This window comes from Lissotriton helveticus, chromosome 5_1 (genome assembly GCF_964261635.1).
Source record: "Lissotriton helveticus chromosome 5_1, aLisHel1.1, whole genome shotgun sequence".
Taxonomy (NCBI): domain Eukaryota; kingdom Metazoa; phylum Chordata; class Amphibia; order Caudata; family Salamandridae; genus Lissotriton; species Lissotriton helveticus.
The window spans coordinates 53,837,816-53,860,411 of NC_136065.1; the positions used below are offsets into that span (position 1 = coordinate 53,837,816).

The window sequence follows — 22,596 nt, forward strand, 5'->3', positions numbered from 1 at the left end:
GGATACCAACCGCTAACTTTATTATAGTCGACCTGTTGAGAATGTCTTGCCGTCCCTTTGATTTGTATTCTGGTACCAATAGGATGTGGGAGTGTGATGAGTCGTTGTTGTTCTCCTTATTATTTTCACTCTGAGCCATCTTATTGAAGTTATTCAGAGCGGGGTCTGCGTGCAATTCTTGATCCTGTTGTGGTGGCCTGAAAAGGGGCCTTCCATAAAGGCTGATTGTTTTTAGATGCAGTTGTTTTTTGATTATGAATAGTTTTTGTAAAATTCATTGTCATTGTTTTAGGGTTTACACTGGGCTGTGTCGTGCCTGTTGCTAATTTAGATTTTTCTTGAGGCACTATGGGCTCGGGTAAAGATGGGTCGTCAGTGATCGTCCTTTGTTGTTCTATCGCTGTGCTGGACTCGACAGTTGCTGTTATCACAGCTGATTTGGTTGGGTCGTGAGCGTTCCCCTCAGTTAATTGAATTGTAGGTTTTAGTGGAGCTGCTTTAGTATTGTTGGCACTAGGGTTTGCTGGGGGTGATGGTGGAGCTGTCTCACTTAGGGTTTTTTTGTTGGCCACCATTTCGAAAAGGGGAAAGAATTTTGGGTGGGCGTCTGTTGCTTTTGCCCTTATTTTGTTTCTCTGTTTGCGCAAACGTTTACGCTCTCTCTTACTGCAGGGTGGAAGGGGGGCTGATGCTCCTTCCACTTTAATAAGGTCTGAAGACGTTGAGCAGGCCGTTTGCCCTGTCACTTGGTGGTCCGGACGGATGGTACACTCGCTGAGGGCCCCAGTGTTATCGGTCATCGTTTGGGACGGTGCAGGACCCGTTGGTGAAGCGTTGGATTTGCCGGTTTTTAGCTGTTCGCTGAGCAGGTTTGGCCTGAGAGTGGTTCCCCAGCTTGACTTAATGCCTTTGTTTGCAATAGACCATGGGTTGTCTAGATCTTCTATACTTTGTGGTTGCTGACAGGAAGTTGTGTGGGGATTGCCTCCCTTCAGCAGCTTAACTTCATTTATTACACTGGTTAAAAAGCCTGGAAGTGATGAGAGTGAGTCAATAATTGGGGAGCAGCAGCAGACTGACTGTATGAGCTTAGTTGAAGCTTGCGCTCCTATTATTAGATTGTTCAGTTTGTCAAGTTTGCTGTCGATCCCCGCCGTGAATAGTGCCAGAGTATTCAGAAGATCGACCTGCACATCCAGTTTGTCCGAATGAAAGTTCAGCGCATTGACTATTTGTTGCATCGTCTGAAGAAGTTGCGGCCAAACCCCTATAGCTGTAGACTCTTCTTGGTTGGACTTCAAGATTGGCGTGGGGTTGGTTGGATTTTGGTTATTTTTAAAGAAGAATGAGAGGTCAGCTAAAAGTTGGTCGTTTGGATCAGAGTTTTTGGGCGATTTTTGTGGGGGGGATCGATAAGGATACCGGTGATAAAAGAGCTGTATGCCGAGGACTCAACGCAACAAAATGCTCCTTTGGTGAGCTTATACTTGGAGGTGAGTGGGATAGTTGTAGAATATTGTTATGCGCGAACGAGTTTTGCGCATGTATTTGTGCTACGGTTAGTTGGCGATGGGGAATCATTGTGGATTCTGTTGTCATATCTAGGACTTGTTGAGTAGAGGTTATTGTTAATTCTGGTTTCTGAGCATGATTTGTCAGAAGGCCTGGAGGGTGTTGTAAACTCCCCGGAGGAGATTGCTGCGGGGGTACTCCTTGGTTGGTCGCTCCTGTGCGTGGGCATTGTTGTCCAGGTGGCTGCTCTGAATGATGAATGGTTAGGTTTTGTTTGGGATCTGGGCTCCCCTGCCAGACCGGGGATAGGTCGTTCGTTATTGCTCCAAAGATGTAAACTCCCGGTGGTTGCGCTAACTCTTTATTTCTCATTGACCACTGTAGTGGAGAAAGCGGCTGCAGGGGATGCATACTTATCTCGGCAAGCTGATCTGAGGATACGGGGTTAATTAACTCCTGCAACTGGGATTTTAAGAATCCATTGGTCGTTGATGGAATTTTTTTGAAATAGGCCAATAGACTCGAGGGTTTTAAGCCTGTTGGCGTGTCCATACTCTTGCTATTGGGGCTGAGGTTACAGCTACCATCTGGCAAGGCTTTAATCGCTGTTTCCTGATGGGCCAAGACGGACTTGTGGTTACCCTGAAGGGGCTCGTCTTTTAGACCCTGCTGTTTTGATTTCCGCCGTTTAGGTGCCGTTAAAGACTTTCGTATTTTCCCGGATCTCATTGCTTGGACGGTTGTTAGAACCGATTTTGAGCTGTAGTGAGAGTTGTAACTAAAGCGGCTAAAGAGACGCCGCCGCCGGAGCTGTTTGCAGGTTGAAGATCTGAAAATGTGGTGATGTATTAGATCTCTAGTGGATCTAATGGGTCTGCAGGCTCTGACTTATCCGGGGTCTGAAAGCTAGACGCTTAGCTGCTTCTGGCGTTGGAAGCTAGTTAGCCGGTGTCAGGCCGATGGCTGACTGCACTGTCGACCAGGGGGTGTCAATTGGAGGTTAGCTGAAGGGGGTGCAGTTTTAAAGCTTTTTGGCTCTTTTCCTAGCACTTTTTGCGCACTACCTCGTCTTTGGCTAGAACGAGGCGAGCTGGGTTCAGGCACCCCCCTGCACTGAACCTTATCTCCGACCACCGCTGTTTGCCTACAGGAAGCCACTCCACTGAGCCTGGGCCAAACGAGACTGGACTGGGGGTCAGGACCTCCCCTCGAATCTCACCTCTTGTGCACCCCCAATGGGGTCAAGCACTGATAGTGGAGCGAGGGGATCCGATGACACACCAGCCGGTCACAGTTAAGGTACGGGCAGCAGCCGAGCCTGGCTGGTGTTTGCAAAACTTGGGTGGGGGGGAGGATGGCAGGGGGAGCAGCCCCAGAGCTTGGAATGACTGCAGGGAACACCGCACGGACGGTAGACTAAGCCGGCCAGGAGAGGACAGTACATAAAGTGGCCTGTCATATCCCTGGCGCTCGAGAAAGGTACAGTGGTCTCCCAGGACATGTTTCTCATGGAGCAAGAGGACATCTGGGGTGGATTTTTGTGAATATTTTAGGACCGCTGCATGCTTAATCTTATCTAGGAGCCCATTGGCATTCCAGGAAAGGACTCGTAGGGGCTCCCCGTCATCATATGATATAGACATGTTGGTCGGGTGTAGGTGAGATGTGTGTTTGTTAGCTGCCTGGGATTCCCAGGACATGGGGATGTCTGGGAGCGCATCATGGTATCAAAGGGGTGACTTGTGTGGGACCCAAACGTATCGTGCCAAGTGGTGCAATTAAGTGTAAGAACTTAAACAACGATAGGAACTTGAGTTTGCAACACCCCCCCCCCCCCCAACCAACCGAGTCTTCATTAAATCGCCAGGCTCCAAGAGAGGTCAGTATCCTCAGACCCCCATAACCGGAGGCGTGCGGGATTGCCTGCCAGATGATGTAGCCTCAGTGTTTAAGTCTTGCAAATGGCTCGAGGATTCGAGGAGCTTGGACAGGCCGTTGGAGCTTTGTGTGGTGTCATTGGGTGAGGAGGATACCACCCAGGGGGTGTTGTCTTCTGCGGGAGCTGGTGCACTGACTATCGGGTCTAGAACCTTTTGTTATTGTAGATACCGGGTGGGGTGCGGGAGGAGAGGCAGCCATGCAAGGACAGAGAGGCCGCTCCTCGGTCACCCAAGTCCATGCCGCTTCCGGGGTGTCAAAGAAGTGATTTTTATTTTGCAAGACCACGCTGAGACGAGCCAGAAATAAGTCTGTATTGAAGGTTGAGGGCTCGCAGCGTCTGCTTGACCGCGATGTATGATCTCTGCTGCAGCTGGACTTCCCTGGTATAGTCTGGGACTTTGTTGCCCTGATAAGTCAAGTTTGCTTGGGAGTGGGCTGCCTGCTGGATAGTATCTCTATCCTTGATATTGCGAATGTTGGCGATAATCGACCTGTGTGGGGCTCCAGGTGGTGGTTTGAGTGCAAGAGCTTGATGGTCCGCTCCACGACAAACCATGCTGAGAGGCAGTCAACTGGCATCCAGGATCTGATCCAGGTCTCCACGAAGGCTGCTACTTGTGTGGGTTCCGGTCCTTCAGGGATGCCTACTAATCGGAGGTTATTACAATGTGAACGATTCTCTGCATCCTCAGTGCATCTGTGTAGTTCCTTCGTGTGAACCAGGAGTCATGTGACCTATTCTTTCAGGTGGAGTACATCATCTTCCACTGTAGAAAGACTGGATTTGGCTTCTATTATGCAGCTGTAGCATTGCCGAGGTTTTGTCGTATAAGGGCCATGTCGACTCGCACTTCCCTATTTTATTCTCCACAGAGTCTTGTAAAGATCGTATAGCTTCCAGATTCGTGGCAAGATCTCCTTCAAGGAGGGGGCCCCGACTAGGGCGTCCTCACCGGCACTGGTTCTGCTAGTGGTATACTGTTCCATACGGGTTTGAGTTTGGGGCGGTTCGCCCATTTAGCCTTACCCATATCAGGTAGAAGCTGGGGGTGCTCCGTGTCAGGGGTAGGGTAACTCAGCTACTCCGAGGGAACCTTTCCTGGAGACTTTCTCAAGGCCTAGTGTTAGGATGTCAAGGACACCTCCTCCCTCATTCTCTCCTGGCCTTTTCTCATCCTTCAGGGCCCTAGGATGGACAGGGTGGCGCTGTACGGCGTCTGGTTCAACTGCGCCTCCAGCCTGCCTGAGGGAGAGCCGCCTCCAATAGTAGCAATGCAAGGGCTGAAGGCCTGTGACTGCCTCACCTCCACTGGTATGGGGGCCCCTACAAATGAACCAATAGGTCCAGCCTGATAGAGGAGGGGGAGATACTATTAACGTTCCAGATGTGCCACAGGCCTTCCCAAATTCCCGGTTCATGCAACCTTCAGTGGACCTCTCTAAGCCTTTCCACCCCACCGGAATGGAGGCAGCAGTGAAGGCCGGATCAGATGTGGCGTATGGCAACGGGAGTTCAACAGATCAGTCCGATTTCACAGGGTTGCCTCGTGTGTCCCACCACCGATCCGTGGGCCGAGTGTGCCCCCTCCTACCCAGCCACCAGGTCAGGGGACAGCTCCACCGATCTGGTTACTCCATTTCCAGGCGGGGGCACCTCTCTTCCACTTGTTTGATGGCTCTTCAACTTAGCCAGCGGGCTCAGCCCCTTAGAGGAGGGAGCGATGTTATGAACAGGCCAGGTGCTCTGCATGCCTGACCCCATACCCCGACTTGTGCAAACTTCACTGGGGATCCGCGGTCTTTCCCCCGGCCCGCAGGCAGCAGTGTAGGCCAGGTCAGATGTGACCTGTGGCAGGGTGAGCCCTGCTGCTCAGACTAGTTCTGCAGGGGGCACCACGCCCGCTGATACGTGGGCCGAGTGGCCCTCTTCCCTCCCCCTCCAACAATCCAGGTTACAAGTCCACTAACCTGGCCACTCCTGTTCAGTGTGTGGGGCTGTCTCCTTTCAGCCTGTCCGGAGGGCTCCTGAACTTAGCTGCTGGGCCCAGGCCGTCGGCAGAGGGAGAGCTATTTTGCACACGCTGGATGCACCGCAGGCCCTCCTGCGCTCGCCGGCTCATGCAGGACTCAGTGGGTCTCTCCAGGCCCGTCACCCCTGTGGTCACAGACCGCCATGCAAGCCGGCTCGGGCGTGCTCCGCAGCAGTGGGAGTACAGCCAACCAGATCGGGCCTATGGGTGGGGGGGACCTGCCTGCCTGCCGCCCCGCCGATGCGTGGGCCGAGAGGCTGCCTTCCCTCCTCGAGCCAGCAACACAGGACACCGCTCCACTAATCCGACCATTCCGGATCTTCGAGGAAACTCGCCGAGGGGTCATCGCGTCTTCTGGGCGAGTCTCGTCAGTGTGCCGTCATCTTCTCTCTGTGCCGTTCGGGTCTGTCTCAGCAGTCGTCACAGAGGTATAGTGAGTCTCCTGCTCCTACCGCCAGGGTCCGAACAAGTTGCCCTATTTCTCCCGGTCTGACTGTTATGCGGCTCGCTGCCAGAGAGTTGGCTGATCACAAGCAGATGACGGAGGGGTCCGGAGCTCTCTTAGAGTGCGACCGCCATCTTAACACTCTTGGCCACGCCCCACTGTGACTTATTTACAATTAATATATGGTTTATGTAACTAAGCACGTTTATGAAAAGCTCAGGGTATTGGAAGATAACCTTCAGAGGTAGTTGCCGGGCAGTCTGCACTGCCATCTTTTGGTTCTCAGAGACTGAATCTGTCCCATATGAGGGGAGCCCACTCCTTTTTCTGTGGAGTGGGACTCTTGGGTACCACAGCAGGAGGCTCCTTGCCGGTCTAAGCGCCTCAGTACACAATAGTTCTTGATCCATTCCTCTAGGATGACCCCATGACCCTAAAGTCCTCCTAGCTCTTGCTCTGTTCTCTTGACGGTGTTCCAGTTGCCTTGAGTGGTCTTTCTTGAAGTGCATATGAAATCCAGACCATGTCACAAACCCATGTCTGAAAGGGAATGGATAGGCTTTCCTGTTTTCAGTTTCTATTTTTGGGAAATTCTGGTGGGATTTTTTCAGTGTTTTCAAGTGATTTCAATACCTTAAAAAAACAGTGGTTACACATTTTCGTACAATTAAAAACAGTGTTTTTCTGGTTTTTATGGAACGTTTTGCTTTTATTATTGCTTTCTGCATGGTATATAGACCATATATGTAGAGTGTATATGAGGTCCAAATACATTTTTACAAATCAAATTTATTATAGTACCCCATACCAAACTTCTTCTGTGAGTTTCCTTCCCATGTTAAATTATATCTGTGATGAGGCCCTCTCAGCATTGGCACTTGAGACGGGCAACGCCAAAACAACCAGGACAGAATCTGCTAACTCTGGCCACTGACGTAGCTTTCCATGCCAATACTGGTGCACCTGAAGATTGCAATTCTCTGGGACAGATTCTGCAACAAATGCGTTGAAATGGGCGCATATGCCCTCCTGAGTTATTGAAGCGTTCAAAAATGAAGCAGCACTTTTGAAAATTCCCCTATATGGAAGGGATCTAGACATTGTGCAGAGTACCACAGCGAGGCTTCATTGACTTCAAATGCCGTGGTTGGTGAAGGGGCATTTCTATGCATCATTGCAAGCCATTCTCATACAATGCAAAATAACATTTACTGAATTGCCCCTCATCATTCTTTGCTTACCAAGTGGCACGCAGTCTAACATGGAACATGTTGCAGGGCCAAAGTCGCTCAAAGTGTCTCCCAGCCTACTCTCAAGTAGATGTTTCAAATCTACACCAATTACACTGAACACTTGGTAGACAAGCGTGTTTTCAGACTCTAGCTTTTTTGATTACTTCCACTTCAGCAGTCATGTTTTCCTGTAAGAATCTAAGATTGCAGTACAGTGTACTTTTTTCACATTAATTTCAATATGCAACCGAAGATACTCAAATTTCTTGCCTTTGGCATCATCACTTCAGCAAAAATTCTGGAAAGGGTTGCCACGTGGATAATATAGCATTCACGGCCTCTAGGACTGAGAACCACCAGCTAAATGACACAGTTAGGATGACTCTTTCTTTGATGTCACACAGAGCACAAAATGAGAAGTATTTCTGTTTTTGTTCCAATGCATAACAAAACACTGCACCAGAATGGACTAAAATTCAATAGCATTCTTCATTAACTCTGAAGATTGCAAAGATGCTTTCAGCATACCATCTAACAAGTGGCAAGGATCTCTTAAAGGGAAGCACTTCAGCTCAAGTATCTATGTTGACAAGTCATCACACAACATTTATATAAACGTAGCTGAATCACTGCACATACAAACAATATCACTTCTGATCTTTGTTTAAATTGGTAAGAACTTTTTGCAGCAGCATTCCTCATGACACTGCGTTCCATGTTTTCCAAAATCTTGGTTACATGTATCACCACTATCCCAGGTGCTTGGTGACACATACATCTGTCATTACACCTTGCATTGAATGGTTAAAGCCTGGGTGTTTGGCAATCCACCTACAATCAATACTGACTCACTAGAAAAGGGGGCTGAATAACTTAATTATCCTACGTGAATTTAAAAACCTTATCTTTACATTCTGCAGCCTATATTACAAGAAAACATATATACTGTTCTAATATCTCCAAAGGAGTGTACAGATCTTCTGCGTTCACACCTTCTAGGTATCTTGAAATCTGGTAGAGACTACTAGCCGCAGATTCCTTAACGTAGAATTATCCCCAGGCGTGAGACTGGATCCGGCAAAAAATGTTCTACAGCATCCCTGCGCCGGGGGTGGGGGGGAGATGGCATCATGCGACTCCGCCCAGGCGTAGTCCACGTACCTGACGTCAGCGAGGTCACACAAGTCCCATCCCGGCGCGCGTACGTCAGTTTTTTCCTGTTCCACGTGCAACGCGGATCCGGTTCTTGCTCCGGGCCGGTTTAGGCTTTTTCCCTTCGCTATTGCGTGTGTTTGTGGGAACAGTGTGCGGATGCCTTCAGGCTTTAAGACGTGCTAGTCTGATGGGCGCCTGATGTCGGCTCCGGACCCTCACCTCATTTGCATGTGGTGCTTGGGGGAACATCACAACTCCACTGTTTGCGAGGCGTGCCAGCAGTTGGCGCCGGATGAAACTTCTCTTGGCTCGCTTGTCCAGATCGGCTTCATCACCTGGATCAGCTTCTGCGGAAGGTCTTCGAAGCCGCCGCCGTCGTCGACCTTGTCTTTCTCCTAAGCCGCAAGAGCGGTGCTCACCTGTCTGTAAGTGTCGCAGTGTGTCCCAGAGGGCTGGTTTGCAGCCTGTTGGGGGCGTGGGCTCTCCGCAGGTGATGCGGCCCTGCGTCTCATCCCCTTATCCACCTGTCAGGAAAATTAATTCTCCCCGAGGACAATCCATTGGGGCTACAGATTTTCCCCTGTCCCCAGGGCATGGGAGCTGGTCTGCCTTGGTCAGAAAATATCTGTTCAAGGTGGCAGCGCAGCACTAGGTCAGCGCTGCAATCTTCTAGTGACTTGCGCGTGACTCAAGAGCACAGCTGAGGCTCGCACTGGCTCTGGGTCCCGCGCACTTCACCAAGCCCATTATGGAGGTCAGAAGACTTCAGCCTTCGTTCTTGTAGTGTTCGAGTGTAGTCAGGCGTATTACGTGGAATCCTTACCGATGGTAGTGCGTTTTTCTCTACGCGTCGGTTCCTTGAAAGAAAAGCTCCTGTGAGAAGTCCATTAAGGCGACTTTTCGACCGCAGTCTTCTCCACTCCGATTTCTTAGCATTTTCTGGTCACGCAAGTACCTAGAGGGCAAAAAGAAGTCCTTTAAAAAACGGTTGGTTAAATCTGTATTTTTTTCAGTTCAAAGTAGATTTAAATGTCTAAGAATGCAATGATTAATCACCTTGCTGGCTTCCTGAAAAAAACTGCATCTGTTCTTTCCTGTTAAAAAAGAAGAATTACTAATTATTTCCAACTCTGAAAGATTCTTGGTTGGTGAAAAGTGATTAAGTTCAAGACTTATACTTACCTCATTGTATGAGTCTGCCCTAAAATTATTTTCCTGTAGAAAAAAGCAAAAGCAGAAAAGACAAAGGTTAATAAGTAACTTTTCTCAGTATTAATAAAAGAACAGTTTTAGAAAAAATTAGAACAGTTACAAGTCCTAATGATAATTGCATTTAATTACATGATATAGAACTACTTAATATTCAACAAGAAAACTTTTACATATAATAACTATATCCAAAATAGAGGAGTGGCTAAAACTGGTCTAGCAGTGGGTAGGTAATAACTTCCTAGAGAGAGTGAGAGAGTGGTGTTAGAAGAGCAAGTTCTTAGGGCGGTGTTAGTTAATTCTGTTTGTGTCATTTCAGTGTGAACAGCGCTCAAGAAGATATAGAGGGTAGCTGTGTAGACATCTGATAGAAAATCAGCAGTCTCTTCTCTGTTCCATCCCCTTTCCGCCGCGGTGTTTCTTTTACGCAGCTAGGTTAACATTTGGCGCGTGGAGGGAAACTCAAGAGGGCATTGGGGAAAGTTAGTCATTCTGTTCCTGTGGAGTTTTCTTGATACTTCAAGTAAGACTCTCTGACAGAGTGAAGTGCCCACGAAAATGTTACTCCCCCGAGCAGATTGGCCGAAGGAATTGACTTAAAGAGTTTAGGAGGGGTTCTAGACGCTATACAAAAATAATTATTAGTTCGAGAAGAGAACAAGGCGCTAAGACGAGATTTATTAGCCTCCAGGAGAGAAACCATAGACTTAGCGTGTAGGATGGATGGGTATTTCGCAAGCTCCAGTTTTTGAACTCTATCTCAAGACACTCAAGCTAGTAATGCCTACCCATTCCTACACCCCAAAAGTACTACACAAGTCATTAATTCCTTGTCCCCTGTTATACCGCTTGCTCCTCCAGAGCGATTCAGTGGAGACCCTCAAACGGCACAGATTTTACTCACGCAGTGCTCCCTACATTTCATGTCAGCCCACCATTTTCCCTGACGCACAGTCCAAAGTAGCCTTTGTTCTTTCATACTTAAGTGGTGACGCAGCTGCATGGTCCTTGCCACTGGTCACAAAAGATTCTGCTGTCTTATACGATTTTGATGAATTTAAAAAGGAATTCTTGCGGATCTTTGATCGAAGAAGAGTGTCCCAAGCTACGGACATCGAGTTATTAGAGTCAAGACAAGGAAACAAATAACTGGTAGCCTACCTGGCTCAATTTAATAAACGAATTGTGGAAACTGATTGGCCAGAGAATAAAAGGGTGGCTCTTTTTTACCGAGGTTTAAAAGACGAATTGAAGGACGGGCTGTCCCAGATTCCTAATTGACCCACAGAGGTTTCTGCCCTCATCGTCTTAGTCCTAGAATTGGATTATAGGCAGTCAGAGCGGAAAGGTGAAAAAATAAGAGATTTTCGTTCGAATGTACCTCGGTTTGATCGAGCCAGATCTGAAGGAGCTAGATAAACAGAGAGTATCCTGATGGCAGAGCCAATGCAGATTGGAGCCATAAGAGGACCCCTTTCAAAAGAAGAAAAGGAAAAAAGGAGAGCTAATAACCTTTGCATGTATTGTGCAAAATGCGGCCATTTCGTTAAGGGATGACCGAAGAAACCAAAGACTTCATCGAAGGAAAACTTGTGGCACCACCAGTAGAAGGAGTTGGGCTGGTGGATGCTAAAGAAAACACAACTCCAGAATCCCATTCGCTGGCTAACACACTTCAGTCTTCTACTCCGCATTTAAACTTATCGGTGACCCTGAAATACAGAACTTCAATTCAAAAGGGCATTTCAGTAATGGTTGACTCCGGGGCTACCGGAAACCTCTGTGACATCAAGTTCGCTTCCAGTATAAGTTTGCAAGCAATACGGAAGACCAAGAGTGAAGCAGTAAGAGCGGTAGACGAAACTAACCTCTGTTCCTGTCCAATTGTTAGTCACACCGAAGAGGTGGAGTTGGTGCTAACGGATGGTCATCAAGAACACATACAGTTTAACTTGATTGATGCACCTCAATTTCAATTGATTCTTGGACTCCCATGGTTAACGGAACACAATCCACAAATTGACTGGGAGAAGAGGTCGATTAAGATGAATTCTGAATACTGTTTGGGGTCCTGCTTTCACGACAAAGAGCAAGAGAAGGAGCCCAACTTGGCTGTTAGTTTGTGTGGAAATGGAGCAACGGTGTGCATAATTCGTACAGAAGAAATTCCTGAAATGTATCGGGACTATAAAGATGTGTTCAGTGAAGCAAATGCAGAGAAGTTACCACCTCACAGACCGTATGATAGTAAGATCGAGCTGGAACCAGGCGCAAATCTTCCATGCAGAACAATCTACGCTTTGACTGAAAAGGAGGATGCTCATTTAAAAGAATATATCCAGACCTACTTGAGCAATGGTTTCATCCGACCATCTCAGTCACTGGTCTTTTCGCCGTTATTTTTCGTCCCTAAGAAGGAAGAAGGCGAACTTCGATCTTGCATAGACTACCGCGCCCTGAACAAGATCACAGTCCAGAACAGGTATCCACTACCTTTGATCTCGGTGCTTCTGGATCAGGTTAAGGGAGCTCAGATTTACACCAAACTCGATCTTTGGGGAGCTTACCATTTAATCCGGATCAGAGAAGGCGATGAATGGAAGACTGCATTCCTGACTAAGTTCGGCCTATATGAATATCAGGTTATGCCTTATGGCCTATGTAATGCACCAGCAGCCTTCCAGTATTTTATTAATGACGTGTTGAGTTTCTATATAGACAAATGTGCTATAGTATATATAGACGATATTTTGATTTACTCAGCGTCTGAGGAAGAACACCAAGAACATGTCAAAGGAATCTTGGAAAAGTTACGAGAAAACAGTCTCTATGTCAAACTTGAAAAATGTGTGTTCCATGTCCACTCAGTGGATTTCCTAGGCTTCATTCTGTCTCCTGAAGGAATTACCATGGATCCCAAGAAGATTAGAGCAGTACTGGGTTGGCCATCTCCTACCACACTGAAGGAGATCCGACGATTCCTTGGATTCACAAATTTCTATAGAAGATTTATCCATGTTTTTTCCCAGAGAATGGTTTCAATAACTCATCTGTAAAGGAAAAATTCTCCTTTTTCCTTGTCAAAAGAAGCAGAAGAGGCCTTCCAATCCTTAAAAGAGAGTTTCACTTCTGCACCTATCGTCCTTCATACGAATCCCACGGAGCTATTCTACGTGGAAACTGATGCTTTGGACCAAGCCATTGGCGGAGTTCTTTCCCAGAGGCACAAGGAAACTGTTCAATTGCATCCAGTTGCCTATCACTCCTGCAAACTCCTTCCAGCTGAAATCAATTACACCATCACAGAAAAAGAGCTCCTGGCTATAAAAGATGCCTTAAAGAATGGAGACACTATCTGAAGGGAGCGCAACATACTATTACAGTATTTACAGATCATAAAAACCTGAAATTCTTGAAGTCTGCCAGAAGTGTAACTCCGCGTCAAATCAGATGGTCTCTATACTTTGCAGATTACAACTTCGTGATTACCGATTGTCCAGGAAGCAAGAATGGCAAGGCGGATGCCTTGTCCCGATTGGATGCCGAAGATCAAAAACTGGTAATAGACGACCAAAAGATCATTCTAGAATCAAAAATAGTGGGAGCAGTATTGAGTGAAACTCTAGAAGAGAAGGTACAGGAATGCGTCACGCAAGAAGAGCTTCAACAGTGGATTTTGATGGATCCATCTCGTGAAAATCGGAAAGGATTGTCCTATCATGATGGAGCCTTGTACATACCCACTTTGGAAATACAAGAACAAGTCCTTTATGATTGCCTTGATCATCCTTTAGCTGGTCATAAAGGAGTACATAAGAATTAGGAACTAATCAAAAGGCATTTTTGGTGGCCCAAGATGACCAAAGACATCAAAGAATATGTGCTAGGGTGTGGGATCTGTGCTCAGGGAAAACCAACACGACAATTACCTCAAGGGTTGTTACAACTCAGGCCTACACCTCCCTGCCCGTGGCATTCAGTGACCATGGATCTGATTGTTGATCTACCTGTTAGTAAGGGCTATACCTTTGTCCTGGTATTTGTAGATGCATTGACCAAGATGGCTCACTTCGTCCCTTTAAAGGACACTCCTAGTGCTAGAGAATTGGCTACACAGTTTGTTTGGCATGTGGTAAGGTTACATGGAATTCCCAAGATTCTGGTCTCAGACCGTGGTACACAATTTTTGTCCCGTTTTTGGAAGGCCTTCACCACAGGGTTGCACATTGAGACCAGATTCTCCACAAGCTATCATCCTGAGACTGATGGACAGACCGAAAGGGCAAATCAAGAGCTAGAGCAATACCTCCGTTTGTACTTACTAGATCAAGAGGGAGATTGGTCAGACCTTCTTTGGGAAACAGAGTTTGCACATAAAAATTCCCAAAGCAGTTCTACAGGTCATTCACCTTTTTATTTAATATAAGGTCGACATCTAAATCTAATGACACATGGTAGTGAGGTTTCAGTTCCAGCAGCCCAAGAATTTGTACAGTCCTTAAGACACCCAAGAGATAGCAAAAGAAAAATTAATTAGAGAAGTCAAAGGAACTTTACAAGCGCAAAGCAAATACAAAAAGAAGGAAAGGAGAGGATTATCCAATTGGTAGCAAGGTTTGGCTCAGTACCAGAAATTTGAGACTAAAAGGGACTCGGAAGTTTCAGCCTCGATTCATAGGTCCATTTGAAGTAGAAAATAAAATAAGCCCAGTGACATATAGATTGAAACTCCCCATACACTTGCGAGTCTCGAATCATTCCAAAACCAATCGAAACAGTAGATGGAGAAGAATTCGAAGTTAAAAGAATCCTGGATTCTAAATGGAGGAAAAAGACTCTATACTAGTTGGCCAATTGGAAGGGTTATGGTCCTGAAGAGAGATCATGGGAGCCCTCTTCTAATGTCCATGCTCCCCGATTGGTGAAAGCCTTTCATGATCAAAACCCTCACAAAGCAAGGCTTGGGGAAAACCCCTTGCGGAGGGGTACTTCCAGGAAAATGTATTCTCCGCGAGGACAATCCGTTGGGGCTACAGTTTTTCCCCTGTCCCCAGGGCATGGGAGCTGGTCTGCCTTGGTCAGAAAATATCTGTCCAAGGTGGCGGTGCAGCGCTGCAGTCTTCTAGTTACTTGCGTGTGACTCGAGCACAGCTGAGGGTTCACGCTGGCTCTGGATCCCGCGCATTTCACCAAGACCGTTATGGAGGTCGGAAGACTTCAACCTGCGTTCGTGTAGTGTTCGAGTGTAGTCAGGCGTATTACGTGGAATCCTTACAGACGGTAGTGAGTTTCTCTCTACGCGTTGGTTCCTTGAAAGGAAAGCTCCTGTGAGAAGTCCATTAAGGCGTCTTTTTGACCAGTCTTCTCCGCTCCGGTTTCTCCTCATTTTCTGGTCAATCAAGTACCTAGAGAGCAAAAAGAAGTCATTTAAAATAAGTTTGGTTAAACCTCCATTTTGTCAGTTCAAAGTGGATTTAAATGTCTAAGAATGCAATGATTAATTACCTTGCTGGCTTCCTGAAAAAACCTGCATCTGTTCTTTCCTGTTAAAAAAGAAGAAACAGTAATTACTAATTATTTCCGACTCTGAAAGATTCTTGGATGGTGATAAAAGTTTTAAGTCGAAGACTTATACTTGCCTCATTGTATGAGTCTGTCCTAAAATTCTTTTCCTGTAGAAAATAGCAAAAGAAGAAAAGACAAAGGTTAATAAGTAACTTTTCTCAGTATTAATAAAAGAAGCAGTTTTAGAAAAAATATTAGAACAGTTACAAATCCTAATGATAATTGCATTTAATTACAGGATATAGAACTACTTAATATTCAACATGAAAACTTCTACATATAACAACTATATCCAAAATAGAGGCGTGGCTAAAACTGGTCTAGCATTGGGTAGGTAATAACTTCCTAGGGAGAGTGAGGGAGTGGTGTTAGAAGAGCAAGTTCTTAGGGCGGTGTTAGTTAATTCTGTTTGTGTCTTTTCAGTGTGAACAGCGCTCAAGAAGATCTAGAGGGTAGTTGTGAAGACTTCTGATAGAAGACCAGCAGTCTCTTCTCTGTCCCATCCCCTTCCCCCGCGGGGGTTCTTTCACGCAGCTAGGTTAACATTTGGCGCGTAGAGGGAAACTCGAGAGGGCATTGGGGGAAAGTTCATCATTCTGTTCCTGTTGAGTTTTCTGGATACTTCAAGCAAGAATCTCTGACACCACCGTTTCCCGGTGTGGGGGCGTCGAGAGCCCAGATGGAGACATATGTGGCGGCTTTGTAGGCTTCTTTGACTTCTCCTCCTCCCTCCCCTGGGACGTCTGTGGATCCCTTGCGTTGTGCGGGCCCTCCGCATTGCCAGCAGATCCGGCCCCAGCGCCAACTTGTTCGGATCCAGGCTAGGAGGATGTGGTGCTGTTGGGGTGCGGCCCTTCGGGGTTCCCTCCTTCGGACCACAGCGCCTCTGCTTCGCCGCAAACTCCTGCAGGAGTCCCTGTCGTGTCGCAGGAGGTCGCCGGGGCTCAGGTCGCATCCCCGAGCCTCTCTCTGCCCTTCGGACAGGCGGCGATCTTGTCTGAGGCCGAGGTGACACCGTCACGGCGCCGGCACCTGCTGGCCCAGATGGCGCCGGCACCTGCTGGCCAGGGCAGCGCCATAGGGGTCAGCGGACCCCTCTCGTCTCATCATGGGTCGACTCTGGCGGGGGACTCCTCGTCTCTCCACGCAGGCGACTGCTTCGATGGAGGTCAAGTCGTCCCTGGCGCCGCCGTGGGGGTCGGCGGGCCTCTCATCCTCTCATGGGCCGCAGCTGGTGGGGGACTCCTTGTCACTCCCCGGGTCCCCCTCGTCCTTCCACGCAGGCGGCTGCCTTGTCGGAGGTCGAATCGGCGCCGTTCCGACTACAGCCCCACCCCGGGCCCCTGCGCCGCGTGCTGTGGCGGTCAGTCCGGCGTCTCCTCTGGCGCTGGATGACTACGACGTCCTGCCTCAGATTGCTGACTCTACGGCACCAGACATGTCAGGTCGTGGACTCTTCTTCGGACACCTCCTCTTCCCCGGTGGTTCGGCGCCTGCTGGTGTCGTCCTCGCTGAAGACGGGCTGCTGTGTCGTGGCTTTTTCACCGACGTCATCAAAAGACTGCTCTTCGCCGTTGCACCGTTCTTCGCCGGTGGATCCACAGGTCCCCCACTCCCTCTTCTTCCTTTCCTGACCTGGCCCTTCCCCGCTCCGGTTGGCTTGGGGACGGCCGTCTTACTTTGCAGCCGTCGCATACCGAGGAGCTGCTTTCTCCACTCCGGGGTCCTATGGAGGCGTTTGCAGGCCTTCGTTCGCGAGGTTTCCACGGCTGTGGGAATTCTGCACATGGGTGATCCAGCTGCCCATTTTCATGCAGATCATCTGCTGGAAGTTCTCCACCAGGGCTCTGGTGGTTGGTAGCTGTTGCTTCCCTTCGAGGGTTCGCTCCATTCCTCTCTGTTGGGGACTTTGGGTCGTCCCGCCTCTGGGGACCTGGTGCCCCAACACCTTCTGCACTGTCACCTGCCAGCACCGCATGACCCGGTGTGTCTTTCCCTCCACCCCTCTGCCAGAAGCCCCCTTTTGCAGACTGACTTTCCCACCCTGCCACTGCTGTTGTCTACCCCGTCACGGGAGGCCCGCTGGTTGGACTCTTGGGGGCGCAATATGTTGGCCTCGACCAGTGCAGCTCTGCGAGCCCTTAACACTGTGTCTTGGCTAGGGCCCCTTCTTGCTTGTGGGACTCAGCGGAGTCCCTTGGGTCTGACGCCTTTCAGGAGGGTGTAGATGTTGATTTGCGGCACCATGCGTTAGATGGCCGGGACCTGGCGGCGTTTATTCTTCGCTCTGATCTCGGAGGTGGTTGGTGATGCCATGGCTTCTTCTGTTGCCCTTCGCCGCCATGCTTGGCTTTGTGTTCCCAGAGAATGTTCAGGAATGGCTGGTAGACCTTCCCTTCGATGGCACTTCCTTTTTCCACAGCCCTGCTGACAAGGCCTTCCAGAGGTTCTTGGCGGGGCTTCAGCCACCTCCACCTCCTCCTCCCCCTCCTCCCCCTCAGTGACCTGTGAAGTTGATCTGGTTTTCAGGAGTTGTTCTTTCATTGGGGCGGGTCGCCCCCACTTGTGTGCTCATGCGCATTTGAGTCCTCTTTAGGGGGACTGGAGTTCTGTTGGCTGCTGGCCGGCCCTTCTTTGCTGTGTGTTTTTGCCTTGAGTTTATGCACCAGGTTGGCCCTGAGATTAGGCCTTCTGGTTTCTCTTTGGCTGCTTGACAAGCCTTCTGCTGGTTTTTTCCCATGGCCCTTTCTGTTGTCCTCTGCAGCGGAAGTTTCTTCCTAAGAGGGTTCCCATATCTTGGGACTTAACTTACCCTATGTGGGGTAATGGTAGCTGTTATATAGCGTGTTCTCTGCTTGGGAGCTGTGGTGGCCCTCGGCCCTCTGCTCTCCATGGAGTTACAGTACGTTGCAGGTGCAATTCTCTTATTGTTTGCTTGGAATGCCTTGGGTTGCTTCCCGTTGTGTTCCTTACTGGGGTCGCTGTGCTGTTCGCCTGGTCTGACCTGATGTCTGCGGGCCGACGTCTTGACACTGGTTCCGCTTCTTTGTGGGACCCATGTGTGGCCTCCTCCCTGACACGGGTCAGGGTCCTTCTTCGCCTTCCTGCTCTCTGTTGGCATCTGGCTTGCCTGAGTGAATTGTCCTGTGTTGCTCTCTGCCTCTCCTTCCTGAGGGTTGAGATGGATTATGTCCTTCCTCTTTCGGGTGTAGCCTGCACAGTTCTTCCTGGGTGCCCCGGGTTCCTCTTTCTACCTCCGCCTGCTTTGTTGCTGTTGGCACCGTTCTGTCTGGTCTATTGCCTTCTAGCTATGGTAGGCTCACCTGCCCTCTTCATGGGGTGTGTTGACTTGCTTTCTTTCTACCGTGTCTCCTTGGAGTCTCTAGGTTGATCTTCTTCCTCGCCTTGGCCTTGGATGGAGGTTCTGTTGCCCTGTATGGGCATGGGGTGCTTTGGTCTCCTCTTGCTTGCCCTTGTTTTCTCTGCTGGGTGTTAGCGTGCTACTTCTTCTTTTATTCTTCCGCGTCCCCTTTGGGGACGGTGGTTTCCGGCTGTAAGGGTTCCCCTTGCCTGGGGGGACAGGGCTCTTCTCCCTGTCTGGGACCCTCTGTTGTGTCCAGGTTGGTGGGGTCCTCTTGCAGGCCCTCATTCCCCTTGGGTATGGCTAGGGTATCTATTCTATGTTTAGGAATCTGCAGCTAGCAATATCTATCAGATGTACGAGTTACTTTCCTTCGGTAACGGTGTTTCTGGTAGAGACGATTCTAGCTGCAGATTCCTAAACAGCCCTCCCTTCCTCCCCGTTCTAGGAGGACTTTTGGCTTGGTCTTCTGCATTTGCCTTCCTGTGGATGGCTCTGTCTTCAGTGAGTGCGTTCTATCGCTCTTTCTGTCAGGATGTTCGTCCTGTTTCTTTGCTCGATTCCTCCCCTTTTTACACATTGGAGGATGGGTTTGTAAGTGCTTCTGTGCTGGTTGTTCCAGATTTGGCCTGCCTTGAACCTTGCCCCCTTCCCTACCACTTCCCCTTCTTACTGCGGGGTTCTGGCCCCTCTGCTATCCTCTAGGTTGCGGTCTTTGGCTGTGCCTCTGCCCTTTGATCCTTATGGGGGTTGTCACATTGTGTGATGCCACTGTCTTGGAGGGGGGTCGTTCCTTGGTTGTCCCGGACTGGTTCCCTTTCATTGTTATTGGTTGGGGTTGTAGTCCTGCTTCATGTTGTCATGCCCTTTCTAGGTCTCGCTGCGAAAAGCGTGCTCTCGCTGAGAGCCTATAGATGTCGCTTCAGCTGACCATGACTGGAAACAGAAGATGGCCACGCGCACATTAAGAAGCATGGCAGAGTCGGATTCCGACGTGCGGCTTGGGATTGGGTCGCGCGCGTCGGAATCCGACTCTGCCATGCGCCTTGGGTCGCGCGTGTGAGCTTCTACCGTATACAGCTCAGTTTCGTTTTACGTGTGGCCGGTGGAGAGGAGCCGAGCGTCGTCGGCCGCGGAGGCATTGCTAAGCGCAGGGGGAGACGGCCTCCCGGATACCAGCACGTCGGAGCCCAGGTAAAGTCCGCGCTATATATAAGACTGGCCCGTTGCTCGTTCGGTTCATGTTTGTTTTTGAAAAGGAAAGCTAGAAGCTGGTTTTGCCCCTCAGTCGAGACGACGACAGGCCAGGCACCTGAGTACTGTGTGCGTTTCTCCCCTGTGCCAGATTCCAACTTGTAATAGAGAGCCCTGGCATCGGCTGACCTTTGTGTGAAGCGCGAGGGTAAAAACAATAAGTGTGGGAACTCACCCCTGATTGGTTCATTGAGGTTTTAACGAGGTCTGCTGAGAAGATTGTTCACAAATCAAGAAATGTTTAGTGAGTGAGCCCTTTAGTGATACGTGAGCGAAGCATTTCTGCTCTCTTGCTACTAGCAAACCCTGCCAACATTTTTTTTGTACGCCTCTGACTGAAGTATCTGACAGCTGACCTGAGTATGTGCTTTGGTGGATGATTGTTCATGTTTTCATTGTGACTATGCAATTGCTCAGGCATCAACTTTGAAAACAAGCATTTGCAATGCAATAGGTCTCGCATTTACGTAAGTTTACACTATTAGCATTGTAAATTACAATGCCTTTTATTTATGTTTTAAAAACAAAAATAAAAGGCATTGTCATTTACAATGTCAATAGCTCAAACTCGTGTAAATGCGAGACCTATTGCATTGCAAATGCTTGTTGTATATACGTTCCCTGTCTCCAGGGGGGCTATCTCCGTACTGGCAGGGTTGCTGCTCAGGGCTATGCTCTGTTCTTTCTCTTTTTCCTTGCCTTTGGGTACTGCGGTGCTTGGCACTGTTCTTTCTGGTGTTATTCATCACCATTCCTTCTTCCTGTTCTTTCGCACACTGTTCCCATACTCCCACAGTTTTGTCTGGTGGCTCCGCGTTGTGGCGCAGAAAAGTTCTCCGAAGAAAACTGACGTAGATGCGCCGGGGTGGCACTTATGTGACCTCGCTAATGTCACGTAGGCGGGCTATGCCTGGGCGGAGTCGCTGGATGCTGTGGCCAAAACAATTCCGGATCCAGTCTCACACCAGGGGATAATACTATGTTAAGGAATCTGCGGCTAGAATTGTCTCTACCAGATACACCGTTACCGAAGGTAAGTAACTCGTATTTCCATTCAATTATAAACCGGGACTCAAGTTTTCTCAATTTCTTCTCCCCGATAAATTCAGAGGTTTCATCCACTCTCTGTGGGTAAATGTGATTGTAAATATTGGGAAAGATTCTTATGAAACCAACCATTTTACATACCAGTGAAATAATCAAACGTAGCCAAAATATCAAATAGGATTTTGATATTTCCTGATTCTCTACAGTTTATAAAATAATTAAATCAGACCTAAAACCCGCTTTTAAACCCTGTATTTTTATACCAAAGGCCACAAAACTGCAAAAGCAAAATGAAGGAGAAAAAGAAGCAATATTTTAGCGATATCCCTAAACAACAAAACTCCTACAGAATGTTAGCCTGGTCTTTCTTGCTGCTACCTTGTATAACAAAGCTACATTTTCTTGGTGCCTAAAGGAACAAATTGTTCTTTTACTCTCCTTTTCCTTTCTTTGAATGGCATTTAGTTTGTGGTTGTGCAGGTGTTTTTTCAGTGTGTGTGTGTATATATGTTTAAACTGGTGAGGGCTATTTCACTTTTGGTGGTGTTTTATCAGTTATAGGTTTAAACCTAAAACAGGATACGGTTTAATAACCTAGAATCGTGCTCAGATGGATTTCTAAATGTTGCAAAGGTTAGACCTACCTCTAATATTTTCTTTTCTTTCCGCCATCAGAGAATTGGGAAAACCACCCTGAGACGGCAGACATTGCGGCCCTGCAGATGTGCCGGCTTAGGGACAGCTCGGACTCTGAAGAAGAGGAAGATGAAGAGATCTCCAGCTCTGGGGAAGAGGAAGATGAGGAGAAGGACCGGGATGCTGATGAGGAAGAAGAGGCCGATGAAGATGGTCCGACCACAGAGGTGTCAGACGCTGGTCCGTCCAAGAAGCCCATGAAGGCCAAGTTGTCCCACAAGAACTTGTTTGAGCTTCTGGGGGAGGACGAGTGCTAATTCCTGCTCCCCCTGCCCTACAACTGAGGGAGCGGGGGGCTTTTGTGGTGAACTTGAAGGGTCCTGGGACCAGAGCTGAAGCTGCTGGCGCAGCCTGAAGGTTCGATGCGTTGCATGGGCATCGGGTAGGACCTGTGGAGCCGTGGCGGCATTGTCGAACCCATTCCATGTCATTCTAGACTGTATGTGCTGTATAGGAATAAAGACTGCTTTATTTACCTGGTCTCCACTCCATGCTGTTTATCAAAACGGTCTTCACAAACGTGACCTTAGTCAGTATCCTTTGCTCTGTGGCTGTATCTTCACCCACCTTCGAAGGTGTCCACTGAGAGGTCACATCTCAGCTGCTTCCAAACCTGTCCATTGAGTGCCTAGTTCTCAAGCCCTGCCCCTGAACCCCCTTAAGTGGTAGGTGTTATGATGTCACCTTCTTATTCCCCATTCCTATGGATTCGCACTGCGGGTCCGTAGGTGTTTCTCTGTCCCCCTTATTCTGACATCTAAAGCGTGGCCTTCTAGAAGGGGAAGCTCTATATCTGTCTAATCTCCGAGCCATTCGCGGGTAGGCCCTCATCACAAGTGGGCAGGAAAATGTGCTGGATTTTCTCAACCCCATGGATTTCTGGGACCAGAGGTATCGGTAACTCTGGGGAGTGAAGAACATCCAGTTATTTACAGGCTGGATCCAGAGAATCCTCTTATAAATGGGGGGTTTACTCGAGGAATCTGTAATCCTGGATCTGATTCACCCAGTAAAGATTAGTATTTAACTGAAATCTCCTTGTGAAAATAAACAATCAATCCGCATTTGTCAAGTACAGCACTGCCACCCCTGGGGGTATCTGGGCTCCGGAATGTGGGGTCTTTGTCGTGCTAGCTCCCCCTGAGACAG

At 48.5% G+C, this 22,596-nt stretch overlaps 1 protein-coding gene across 1 annotated transcript in view; it reads left to right on the forward strand.

Annotated features, from left to right (window-relative positions):
- The window catches only part of GNL1 (G protein nucleolar 1 (putative)), a 176,334-nt gene extending 154,412 nt beyond the window's left edge, over positions 1-21,922 (forward strand). Inside the window, exon 12 of the mRNA XM_078641705.1 lies at positions 21,427-21,922. Within this exon, the coding sequence (XP_078497831.1) occupies positions 21,427-21,704 (278 nt within the window). The 3' untranslated portion in view covers positions 21,705-21,922. The remainder of the gene's footprint in view (positions 1-21,426) is intronic.
- Positions 21,923-22,596: the final 674 nt, after the last annotated feature.